This window comes from Syngnathus scovelli, chromosome 3 (assembly GCF_024217435.2).
Source record: "Syngnathus scovelli strain Florida chromosome 3, RoL_Ssco_1.2, whole genome shotgun sequence".
Taxonomy (NCBI): Eukaryota; Metazoa; Chordata; class Actinopteri; order Syngnathiformes; family Syngnathidae; genus Syngnathus; species Syngnathus scovelli.
The window spans coordinates 21,118,043-21,130,648 of NC_090849.1; the positions used below are offsets into that span (position 1 = coordinate 21,118,043).

General features: G+C 44.2%; 1 protein-coding gene across 2 annotated transcripts; it reads right to left on the minus strand.

Annotated features, from left to right (window-relative positions):
• Nucleotides 1–1,440: 1,440 nt before the first annotated feature.
• jak2b (Janus kinase 2b) lies at nucleotides 1,441–12,397 on the minus strand. Of its 2 annotated transcripts, XM_049763039.2 has the most exons (24): nucleotides 11,863–12,396; nucleotides 10,261–10,521; nucleotides 9,527–9,650; nucleotides 9,346–9,463; nucleotides 8,816–8,961; nucleotides 7,736–8,027; nucleotides 7,469–7,588; nucleotides 7,141–7,298; nucleotides 6,942–7,053; nucleotides 6,295–6,481; nucleotides 6,105–6,229; nucleotides 5,890–6,024; nucleotides 5,145–5,232; nucleotides 4,923–5,050; nucleotides 4,519–4,657; nucleotides 4,183–4,334; nucleotides 3,826–3,976; nucleotides 3,618–3,754; nucleotides 3,219–3,408; nucleotides 2,992–3,116; nucleotides 2,749–2,921; nucleotides 2,561–2,678; nucleotides 2,134–2,247; nucleotides 1,441–1,935 (listed from the first exon to the last, which is right to left on the minus strand). In XM_049763039.2, the coding sequence occupies exons 2-24, from the start codon at nucleotides 10,505–10,507 to the stop codon at nucleotides 1,834–1,836; spliced, it is 3,381 nt and encodes a 1,126-aa protein (XP_049618996.1). In that variant the 5' UTR covers nucleotides 10,508–10,521; nucleotides 11,863–12,396; the 3' UTR covers nucleotides 1,441–1,833. The 2 variants fall into 2 exon arrangements, with proteins under 2 accessions (XP_049618996.1, XP_049618995.1); XM_049763038.2 differs by having other exon boundaries at nucleotides 7,469–8,027; nucleotides 11,863–12,397.
• Between the last annotated feature and the right edge of the window lie 209 nt (nucleotides 12,398–12,606).

Below are 12,606 nucleotides of genomic sequence, written 5' to 3' on the forward strand. Positions count from 1 at the left end.
CAGAAGTGGTCTACTATTTTCATTTATGTGGGCTGCTAATCTGTCAGAATATACGAACAACTTGGTTTTGAAATAATGAGAAAGGGACTATAGAGGGAATAGTTAACAATATAAATGACAAAATGTCTAGTGCCAGAAGTGGTCGACTATGCTCAAAGGGCATTCAAACATCTCGGTGGTCTGGGGAGACCTCTAGTGGTTGATGTGAGAAATTTAAATGGCGACGGCAGCAACGTCCGTGATTTCTCCACGCCACATAATACAAACACGAAAACAATCAATCAACGTATAATGCAACAACAAAAATGTAGTAACTCCTTAATAAATAAATAAATTTATATAAATAAATAATACATTTATAATAAATCTATAAATGCGATTAAATAAAATGGTACGACAGGCATAAAAACAAGTATAAACGATATAAAAATAAAACTCACCATTACGTTGAATTAGTGGGAGCACTGAGCTTGTTTCTCAGAAACCAGCCGGTCCCATCTAGGCGTAATCGGAGACAATGACACCCCGAAGTGGTTAAAGTTTGTCTTTTAATGCAGGATGCTTGGTCTCCATGTGCTGAAGCAGTTTTGGAGGTTTCATTGCCTCGTTAGCTAGCCTGTCACGCGTCAGAGTCGCCTGTGGTGAAAAATCCATATTTTAATTAGGACTCCATAAATGTTCTTTTAAACGCAGGTTTCCTTTTCTTAGAAGTCGTAGCCTCTTCTTCTTCCGTCTCCTCATTGGGCTTTTTTGCCTTTCCGAAGAAGCTTTCCAAACATCTCTGTTTCTTGCTCATTTTTGCTTGCTTCGCGGGCTCGATTAAAGGTGACATGTCACGTGACCGAGACGAGCGTCTTGACCTCTGACGTCACCGTGCTACTGAGCCAATAATATATTTGGTAACTACAAAATTATATATATTTCTATTTTTTTTTACAATTTGTTTTCATTTAAAAATAGTTCCTCACACCCTCATTATTGAAATCCAGAAAAGTCTTCCTTATACAACATGCTCAATTAAATTAAATAGATATCAAAGTAACTAAAGGCAGTATGAAGATCCGTAAAATAAGTCCTCTCTAAGGTATGACATAAATATGCGCATGGAAATATCAATCTGATTTTGGTTTTAATCGGCCCACTTTACCTTGCGCGGCATATGGGCAGGTGCTGTCCTGCACCAGGACGTTGAAGAAAAGCTTGCCTGGCGCCATCTGGTGGACCCTCATGGTGGTGATCCATTCCTGGCTCATGGTGGGTGCACTTGCACGTTGCATTTCACTGGACTACATAAACAATGGTGAGTTTACTTCTCAAAACTTTCTCTTTGGGATGAACTAGCTTTTGTCTGAAGGTCATGTTTTAATGATAACCCTTATTATATTTACTCATTGAATTTTCACACTCGAGGCACGATGAAGTCACTTCTTCACTCAAATAACTTTTTGAAACAATACGGGGCTTTAACTTCCAGCTCCAGTATATTAGAATTAGAAAAAAAAACAATCTGGACATATGTACACAAATATATACTGTCGGTGTATATACACATAGAAAATAGACTTTTTTCCAGGGGTGGGGCTGGGGGGGGGGAGGGCATGACGGTGACGACTAGCCCTGCTAGCGATTTTGGGTAGCTAACAAGCACGCACACATAAGCATCTCCATGTCTACCCACGTGTCTATAATACATTCGAAAATCTTTAAACAAAAGCAAAACGAGGGTTGGACGTGTTTTTCCCCCACATACACTATACGGTAGGTGTCAAGTTGAAAAGAGAAGTCGCGGCACTTTGGGTGGTAATGGGCAGGGTTGGGCTGGGGGGGGGGGGTTCAGTCTGCGTCCCTGAGTAGGTCGATGCGCAGAGTGAGCTCATTGAAAGAAGGGCGCAGGCCCGAGTCGTTGTCCCAGCACTCCTCCATGATCTCATAAATCTGCAATGACACGACATTCGTTAACACTGTAACTTGTAAGATTTCTTTTCTTGTTGCTTTAACCACACTCTGTTTTTATCAAATATTTCGTTCTTTTTGATCCCCTCAAATGAACCTATTTGCACATTGCACAGGTTGCTCACATCCTGAAAAAAATACAGGATCAAGTTTTCAAGATGTCACAAATGAAAAACAGACCTCGGCGGGACAGTGGACGGGCTGCGGTAACCTGCTGCCCGACTTGAGCAGCTCCATCAGGTGGTAGACGATTAGCTGGCCCTGCTTGTCGTTGCCCATCATGGACATGAAGATCTGACCAGGAGTATAAAAAAAAAAAAAAAAAAGGTTCAAAACGGTGGACAAGTGAATGCTATGCTAACTGCTAAATCGCTAATCCTTTGGCTCGTTAGATTGTAATGTTTTTTTTCGGATCACATCCACGTTCTACTTGTTCTAAGAGTGTCCAGTTACAAGGAAAAAAAAATTAAATAAATGTTGCAATTACATAAATATGTTATTTAAAGTATATGAGGGACAATTACATTACATTATTTACAAATGATTCATAATTTAACATTTCTCCTTTGTCCTCCATTTTCTTTATTTGCAGCGTGAGGTGGCTTACGGCCGGCGGGCTGCAGCTCTTCTCGCTGTGGGTGAAGAGCTCGTAAAGCACCACTCCGAAGCTCCACACGTCCGACGCCACGGAGAACCTGCTCTCCGTCAGCGACTCGGGGGCGTACCTGAAGAGGAGAGCGGGCGTCAGGACGTGTTTGTTGAAAGGGAAGTGGGGATGGGGGGGGGATACCCTACCAAAAGATGGGGCTCTCTCCTGGCTCTTTGACCATGTAGTACTCCTTATCTTGAGGGAGAACTTTAGTCAGCCCGAAGTCGCCGATTTTCACCCGCTGCTCGCTTTCCACCAGGATGTTCCGCGTGGCCAAGTCGCGATGGATGTAGCGCTTGCCCGACAGGTATTCCATTCCCTGCACGAACACGACATTGGAAAGAAGCTCCCGACCAAAGAGTGGAAAAGTGGCAGCTAAGTGTAAGAACCTTGCAGATCTGGGACGTGTAGTGCATTAGTTTCTTGTGGTCGATCCTCTCCTTGTTCTTCATGAGGTAGTCTCGCAGGCTTCCGAAGGGAAGGTATTCCATGATGAGGCGGAGATTGCGTCGGCCTGACCAGGAAGAAAATCGACAAGTGAACTCAACTTTGACACGTGAACTTTCTAAATTGTGGCCTTGGTGACCAAGTGAGTGAGTTTTGCTTGAAAGCGTACCCGCGCTGTAGCAGACGCCCTTATACTTGACGATGTTCTCGTGCTGCAGAGACTTGAGGATGTCGATCTCGCGCTCAAAGTCGCGGATGTGCTCCGCTGTGCTGTGCTGCAGCTTCTTCACGGCCACCACTTCGCCCGTGTTGTCCTGCAGCGGGTCGTAGCGGCACATCTCCACGCTGCCGAAGTTGCCCTGAGATACATCGATAAACCATCGTGTCAAGATAAAGAACAGCAGACAAACGGTCATGTGGTTTGGGACATTTGTTGTAGTCCTAAGAAATAGTTTTTTTTTGTGACGAGTTGTTATAGTCATGTTCTTTGTCAAAATCTCAGTTTTTGACATAGTAAAAAAAAAGCCACGGTTTTTGGAAATGATTCGACACGGCTGAGCTCTGGTACCTTTCCAAGCTGTTGTAAGAATATGAGGTGTCTCTCTTCAAACTGGGCCGGCTCCTGGTTTTCGACGCCTCCCGTCGTCCAGCCGGAAGCCGTCGTCCGGTTGGGAAGGATGTCGCTGTCCACGATCAACTCGTAGTCTGTAGGACGCGAGGACAAATGAAGAACGTGTGTCTTTCCTGACAGTAATGAGAACATCTTGTCAACCAACCTGGTGTAAAAAGGCTGTTCAGGTCCCGGATGATGGCGCGAAACGTCGGCCGGTACGTCGGCTCGTAGTCCGTGCAGTTGCTAATCAGATTGGCCAGCTCGGTCCATTTGGGCGCGGGAAGCTGGTGGTGGTCCTCGTAGAACAGGCATTTCTGGAGCGTTGGAGAAAAGGATGCTTAAAGGCACAATTTCGGTCATAATTTTTGCGAAGTGTCATGGTTCTTTGTCAGGATTCTTTAGTCGCGTGCTTGGGTCAAACGCTTGGGACATGGTTGCGGTTTTTGGACTTGGGGTGATACTGATGAGTGTTGGTAACGTCATTTGGTCATTTGGTCCATGCAATTCCTTCAAGCTTCACCTTGGAGTCATCCAGCGCCGCTAGTGGCCTCTCTCCACCACTGCAAAGTTCCCAAAGAGTGACGCCGTAGCTCCACTTGTCAGCCGCCAGGCTCAGGTTGGCAGGGTCGTCAATGCACTCGGGGGGCACCCACGGGATCCTCTCGATCAAAACTGGACGCAAACAAAAGCACAGACAAATAAATACCTGGTCCGGTCTGGTCAAATAAATACATTTGACCGAGTAAAATGAATTGAAATGCCATGAATCCTTTACAGCCCCAAGAAACCGCCCCACATGTTGGTCATGTCTGGATTTTAAAAAAAAATGTGTAAGAAGCGGCAGCTGCAGACTCACTGTCTTTAGGTAGGACAGTGATGCTGATGCCAGGGTCACTCAGCTTGATGAAGGGCGGGTTGCCGGCCCGGCGGTCTTCCTCTCGTATCAACAGGACGTTTTTGGCGCACACGTTTCCGTGGACCAGGTGCTTCTCTTCCTGCACATCGGGCATTACATAGGATGAGCCATTTGATGATATGCATCAGTGAGATTTTATTGAGCTACAGCTACAAACATTAGACTCACCAGTGCAATTAAATGATGTTTTGAAATATGTTTTTTGGTCATGCTTTTTGAACTATGTTTTGGTTGTGTTTTTTTTGGCTTTGTGTCATTAGTCACGGTCTTTGGTCATGCATCCTAATTACATTTTTGTAGTCATGACTTTTTACACTTTGGAGTCAGCCTTAAAGTTTACATACCAGGAAATTCATGGCCCAGGCCAGCTGTTTGGCCACTTCCAGCTTCCACAGAATGTTCAGCGAGTTCTTCTTCTTCTTCAAGTAGGTGTCAAGGGAGCCAAACTTTACATACTCCTGTACCATGATGTCTGTAGAGAGACAATATCAGCCACTCACTAAAATTGAACAAATGGCACCTTTACACTACACACACACACAAAAGCGTGTGTGGTGTTGACTTACTCTCCTCGCCGCACACGCATACACCGTAATTGAGAACCAAGTGCTTGTGGGAGAGCTGGCTCATCATGCTGGCTGCTTCAAAGAAAGACTGCCAGGAAAAAAAGAAGAAAAAAAAAAAAAGGAGGGGGGGTCAAAACACTGGAGATGACCATGACGATAAGAAAAAAGGACACAAGTGGAACTAATGCGCACTTCCTTTTGACATGAGAATAAATGAGGGGGCTTACCCCCAACTCCAAAACAAGATCCATCCTTGTGGAAACTGAGAATATTATTCAGTCAATAACAAGGAATAGAAAAAGTAGTTTCCTTTGTTTTCAATCGGCCAAATTGTGACCACGATTGAGCGGAAAGGTCCAATTTGATATAGCGTTTAATATTGATATATTTAAAGAGCGAGCGGTAGAAAAGACAAAAAACACACAAATATGCACTACCCCATCCACCACTAGGTGGCAGTGTTGAATGGTTGACAAAGTGTGTAAAATGTTATGGAGGTAATCCATTTTCATTTGTATAGCGCTTTCACAACAGCTTCTGCTGTTTTTAACAGGGCTGCATGAGTAACCAATAGAAAAATATATTTTCTAAGGGGCACATCAATTTATAGTCAAGTCTAATTGATTTAATATATAAAAATTTGAATTATGTGCTGTGGTGCTTCTTTTTATTGATGGATAAAAAAAAGTTCATTTGGGGGGGGTTATTTAGGATATTTTTTTTTAGATGTATCGCCAACTCCTACCTCTGAGTAGTTCCTGTGGGCCTGGTCCAAGACTTTCATGACTACTTCAGTTTGGTGCACAAGTCCGTAGTCTCCGAGCTCCTTGCGCACGCCTTTGAATATCTTGGTAAACGTCCCTCGGCCAAGGCTCTCCAGCTGAGGAATGTCAAACATAAAAAGTGTCATACGCATATAAATAAATAAATGAAAATATAGAAATAAAAAAACAAACATACAAACTCCAAATCTTCTTTCTTGATAGTGTGAAAGACCATCTGACTGACATGGGGTTGATGCAGTGACGGTGAGGGAGGCACGTCGGACGCTTTGTTTCTCCGGCACACCAGCAAACAGGACTTTTCTAATGAAATAAAAAAAAAAGTATTTTGGCCACCAAAAATATTCCCAGCACATGGCACGACTTACCTTTAGGTTTAGGAGCGCAGCACTTGCTGAACTGGAAAATGAAGCTATCGGAGCGCACCGCTTCCTTTTGGTAGCAGCTCAGAAGATCTTTCAGGCTGCTGAAGTTCCTTTTGGTTCCGGTGAGGTTGAACTCGCCACTGGACGATCGGGTTATCTGGCAGTGTTTGTATTCCACTGAGTCATACACCTGGGAGGGGGCACAAACAAAAGGAACGTGTTTTAAATGTCAGGGAAGGGCAAAATTATAAATATACTCCTCGGACTGCTCGCCAACCAAACCATCATTCACGCTAAATGCCAGACGATGAAGAGACAGTTATAAAAGAGCAAAAAAAAACAAACAAAATATCTATTCATGTGAACAATCAACAATGGATTAGTGAAAATGTTCAATTGGAAGGAAGAAAGCCGATCCAAAGTATTGAAGGAAGCCAACAACCTGGAACAAATCCACAGAATCACGTGGAGAACATTTTGGCGATAAGATCTGCAATTTTGTCAGGTTCTCCGTGGCACGATTGCGAGAACGACTGCCTTTGCCAACAGCTGCTATTCTGGGTCCGGAATTTATGCTTAAAGCGTTCTGGACAGAAAACTAGTTAGCCAATTCAGAAATTGAGACACTTTGCTTTTGTTTTTTTGCATACCTCAACAGGGAACGTCAGAAAGTACTTGTTGAAATCCTTCGGGCTGCACCTTAAAATGTACAAGGCGTGCTTGTTGGCCGATCTCTGAAGTCGGTTAATGGCAAACTCCATCCTACGAGGAGAGACACAGTCCCTTTGTCGGGGATCACAAAAACAAATCGGTAGCCTCAAATGCAAACCTTCCTTTCCCATCACTTACGAGACCGGGCCATGGCAGTGGCAGGCGATGGCCTCCACCAGCCTAGGGGGCGCCACTTCTTTGCAAAGGTAGTGATGTGCGTCCGCGGTGAGCCGATAGTGGCCATCGATCAGGGACACAAAGGAGAGCGCTTCAGACAAACTGGGGAACTCCAACTCCTGGAAAGCAGAGAAAACAAAATCAACTTTGTGCATATTTTTTTTCTCTGTTCGGTAAGTAATTAGCATCGCATTAGCAAGTTTACAAAAAAAAAACACAGAGAAAAGTTCCTTTTAGTGTCAATTCTAAATGATGTGTCCCTGTTAGAAGATATCAAAATCAGTGTTACCAGGTTCTTGCCATCCTGCTTGTTGATGGTGACCAGGCGGCTCTCAGAGGCAGTTTCCTTGTTGGCCTGTTTGATGTTAATATCAACAACTTCCGGAAAGTCGCACAGCGTCTGCAGCTCCTGGGGTGAGGAGAACAACAAAAAAAAAAAAAACACACATGCAAGTTGAGAGGTAACCAAGATACCACCAGAATGGTGCTGGACAAATAATGTAAAACATCCATCAAGTGAATCTACCTTTAAATAGCTCAGAGATGTGGCACCAACCTGGTCGGGATCTTTCAGCTTCTCCCGGCACCACTGGATGCCGCTGTCAGCGGCCACCAGCAAGACGAGCTGGCCGCCGGATGCCTCGCGGACCTGGAAGGTCTCAGTGTAGAAGGCCTTCTCCAGCGACTCCATGCTGATGAGGTACTTCAGCTTGAGGTCCCGCGCGGTGGTGTGGAACTGGCTGAACTGCTGGACAAAGCGCCTGAAGCGGAAGCGGATGCGTTTGCGCGTCAGGAAACTGCAGTCCTCGATCTGGGCACGCATGTCTTTGGGCAGGAACGACTTGTAGCTGCGTGCACAGACAAAGATGGATGGAAATTACCATGGCTACACAAAATACATCTCCGTTCTTTGTTCGGGCCCGCAGAGCGTTGACATGATCATCAAATAACTGCTCAGTTTGTTATGATATCATTTTGAGCACTTGCGACTGCATACAGAAAAATCATGAAACAAGCATGGATTTTGTTATCTAAAAAAAACATTTTTCAGAAAAATGAGCACGTTTCGAACTTGTTTTATTGCCTAGTCGACAATATCATACGATGATCCAATGAACTGCAAAATGAGGAACTTTTTAAAATGTTTAATCTATTAAATAATTCTTTAGTTAAACAGAATCATTGCGTTATGAATCATGAAGATTACGGAGAATAAAATTAACTGCGTGTCTATGTCATTGTTTTATTAAAATTAAATATTTTTAAAATACATTTTGACTTCCTCTGCAAATGACCTAAAAAGGAGCCAGTCCACGGTTGCCATGGTACCAGCAAGCGCCGACCTTAGAGCCAGGAGCTATTTTAAGATACAATTATCACATAGGTTGATGAACTGATCTGCTGATAACAAACATGAAACCCACACTTTAAAGTTATAAAAAAAAAATAATAAAGACAAAGTTAAAACGTAAAATAGTTTGTAGGATAAAAAAGGCAAATAATGGATAATAAAAAGCTTATCTAAAACGATCTAAAACTTGAAAATGAAAGCAACAAACTCCCTTGATCATGTGAATACGGCTTACTGAACGAAGGTCGCGATATTGTTGATTTCAACACGAGACGTAGCGGCTACCTCGTAGTGCGGTAGACGTCCAGCGGCGACACCTCTTTCTCGTTGGCGGTCCGCGTCATGTCCAGCACGGCCATACCCAAGCACTCCTCCTGGGTCTCGTGAGAGCTGGAAAGCTTGACCAAGCCACTGATGAAATCGTTTCTCCACTAGAGGGATTGGCGGGGATGGACAGACTTTGTCAGTATTGCCAGAAACACAAATGAGAAATCTTTTCTACCCAAAGCGGATGGTGATGTCCTCCGGACGTTTCCTATTTAAAAAAAAAAAAAGGACGACAATGGAGACTAAACAAATCGATGGATTTTCTTCCAAGTATCTATGTTTCAGGGTCAGTAGGTCTGCAGACTGCAGGGGCATCTCCTGTGTTTGAGCTAGCCAAAGATTTTTCAATCATTTTTACTTTTGGGTTCTGGCTGGGCCATTGCAAAACCTTCTGCGCTGAATAAAGCACGTGACACCCCATGAGCCGACTAAGCCCACAACAATTCACATTGGCAAAAGCACACATACTGTAGAAGCAACACACTCACCTGATAAAAGAGGTATGACATCACACAATCATCCAGAATGGGACTTTCAGATCCCTTTGCAACGCCGTATCGATAAGCCCGGGACGCCCCACCGCTGTACCAGCCAGGGTAGTAGTACCTGCCACCGACACGCGATGTTACGTTTGAAACGTCAGCCTGCAAAATGATCACCCGACGCTACCTTATTCGAAAAAACACATCTTCCGAGGCGGACTCGTCCAAATGGAAAATATGGCTGGGGCAAAACCACAAGCGGTCTCGCTCCCTGAAGAGGCCAAAGAGGCTGAAGTAGACAGGCGCTACGCCTGCGGACACACAAACGAAAGCAAATGTAAATAAAAGCATGTTACATAAAATAACAGCAAAAAATACCTGCTGTTAGTAGACGGGACATAAAAATCCAGTTTGGCTTAAACCAAGCACACCATTGAGTGGTCAGCAAAGAATTAAGTCAGCAATTCATCTTCTTGGATTTGATCACTGCGGGCAGTTGATTTGAGGACTGAACGGCTCAGTGGGGACTTTTGCGAGTCACTTTTGTGAGCAAAGTACACAGCGTTGCATCGGAGGGCTACACGTAATAAAAGCTGTTTTTGGTGCCAACACAAGTCAGCGCAAGGCCAATAAATTTGCCCTTAAATGTCAACAGTGTTTGTTCTATCATCAGACGCTCAAGATTCGATTACGGCAACATGCTGGCGAGATCGAGCTGCACTAAATACCGAACGCCATCTTTTAATCTTTCATTTAAGTGATCTCGTGGGTACAAAAGTGATTGATCAAACTCGGCACTAAAGTGGAAGATGAAGGCCGGTGATCTTCAAACATTTTTTTTAATGTGATCTAATTGTGAAGTAGTTTTTCCCCTAAGTTTGCCGTTTGGGTTAGGGTTAGGGTTAGTATGCAAATACTCACTGCATGCTTTGGCAGCATCGATGCACAGCTCTTCGGCCACGTAATCGCCGGCCGGGTAGCTCAGGAATTTGCAGTCGGACTCTCCCCGGATGCTGTGATAGAAGCGAACCCTCAAAACAGCGGGGTCAGCGGGCTCGGTACCGCCGGCCGGGTTCCTGTCCGGACACTGCCGATGGGCGCTTCCGTTCCGGTGCTGCACTGTGGGGCACGTGTCCGGCGTCGCGTCCATGGCTTGCTGAGAGACCATCGGCAACGTGCCACCTGCAACAAAAAAAGGTAATCGAAATTGAAATGAAATTGAAAGCGGCAGACTACCCTGAGCCTTTGCAGGAATGTCTCCTTGAGATTGTTTTGTTTGTCTACGCAAAACCCTGAGTGCTGAATTGGAACAAATAAATAAAACAAATAAAAAACACCAAGGCTATTTAAGTGACTGAATTTGATATATTTCCATTACTAATGCTAATAAAAGCCATCTCTTTAACTCAGCTCAGTCACTTTTGGCAGTGACTTTTTTTTCCCACTGTAAGATAAATTCATTCTGTTAGAGTTTATGAAAATGTGAACATTCACAGAATGTTACTATCGGCAGTTTGAAGGGAGAGCCCTGCTTTAAGCAATTAACGCAATCTTTTACTCACAGGAAATCAATTTTGTCGACTTCAGCAAAAATCACCCAAAAAAAACCAAACACCACTTAGATTGCAATGTTTCAGCCCTCTCAAACAAGTGCACGCAACCAAGTGTTTAATAATACCTTCAAAATATCCATCCATGTATTTTCTAGATTATTTCTAGGGTGCAGCCATGCTCATCTTTGAGGGGAAAACAAAATTAAATTTATTCAAGGCAGGATCGTAGATGCAATTTGCTCCGATTGTTGGATCCGATCAAGTGGTGATAAAACAAGAATATGATGTTTGTAAATTTGGTTAAATTTTGAGAATAAATAAAATTCCAATCAACACTTATGTTACAATTATTTAAAGTACACATTCGTTTTTGGGGCCACTCTATGTATCGTGTATGCATTAGGGCTTTCGAAGTTAAAGCATAAACTTTCTTCGAAGTGTGATTTATTTGACACATTTATTTACTTCCTATAGGCAATTTTACTTTCAGTTTTACTTGATTGACGCTTGTTGGTTTCACTGGGCGTCTATTACACGAGCATTGCGGGACGGCCCGGTTTCGACCCCCGCGTAAGACGGGGGTTCACTGCATAGATATTTGGGCTGTGAGAGGTAGCGGGATTCGAACCCCGAACCCGAGAACTGTGAGACAGGAGTAGTAAACACTTATCACCCTGTTGCCTAGTTTCATAACACTGTTTTCAAAACCTAACATGTTGAAGTGTGTAACTGGTAACAAATTAAATGGGGGGGGGGGGGGGGGGGGGCAAATAAGCTTAAACAGGTAACCTTCGCAAGTAGGCAAACACGCACGCACACGTCTCCTCCCACCGCAATGGTTGGATGATACGTGACGTCACAGCGAAATAACCTTTTTATCCGGGGTGACAAGTTTAGCAGCTTATATGGGTAATATGGTGTTTAAATAGTCGAGCTGCAAATGATTTGTGACGGGAGGTCAAACACTTACTTTGCAAGATGAGCAGCCAGCGGTGCAGCTAGCCAGCTAGCTCAGTGCTAGCTCCCCCGTAGGCCACCAGCAGTCAGGACGACTTTGACAGCTCACGCTTGTCTTTACAAATTTGAAATGGATAAGTCAGCCAAACAGCCCCTTCTTACTCCATTCCCCTTCCGCGTTGCTTCTAAACTGGCCGCTTTTGGGACTCCAAACACGGCCAGTTCCCCATTTTCTCCCCCCCACCCCCCCACCGCACCCGTACACGTCCACTCCCCCCCGATGAGCAACTTTATCCCTTTGGTCTTATCTCGTCAACATAACTTTAAAACCAACACAAGTTCCCGTGCCCTAAATGGAAGAAAGAGCCCCCCGGTTCACCCATTATATTGCAGCTACGACTGTGTGAGTCGAGTCGCGGTGTTCCATTGAGCTAAATCGGGAAAACTTATCCACTTGTTGCGTTGCAGTGCTAAGCGTGGACGAGCTAGCTGGGAAGCCGCACTAGACCCAAGTCAACAAGCGACCTCTCCCACCGCTCCGCGCGGTGCGTTCAGGGACAGCGGAAATCCCCCAATCACAGTACCTTTTCCTTAAAAAAAATAAACAAAAAGTTCATTTTTTATATGTGGATATTATGGTTTTAGTAGTTTACTTTAGCTCTTATATTCTTGCTACCTTATTAGGACGCGGGATGACACAAGTGCAAGAACAAAAATATAAAAAGCAGAAGAGAAAATGAATGGGTGGGCAGACAGA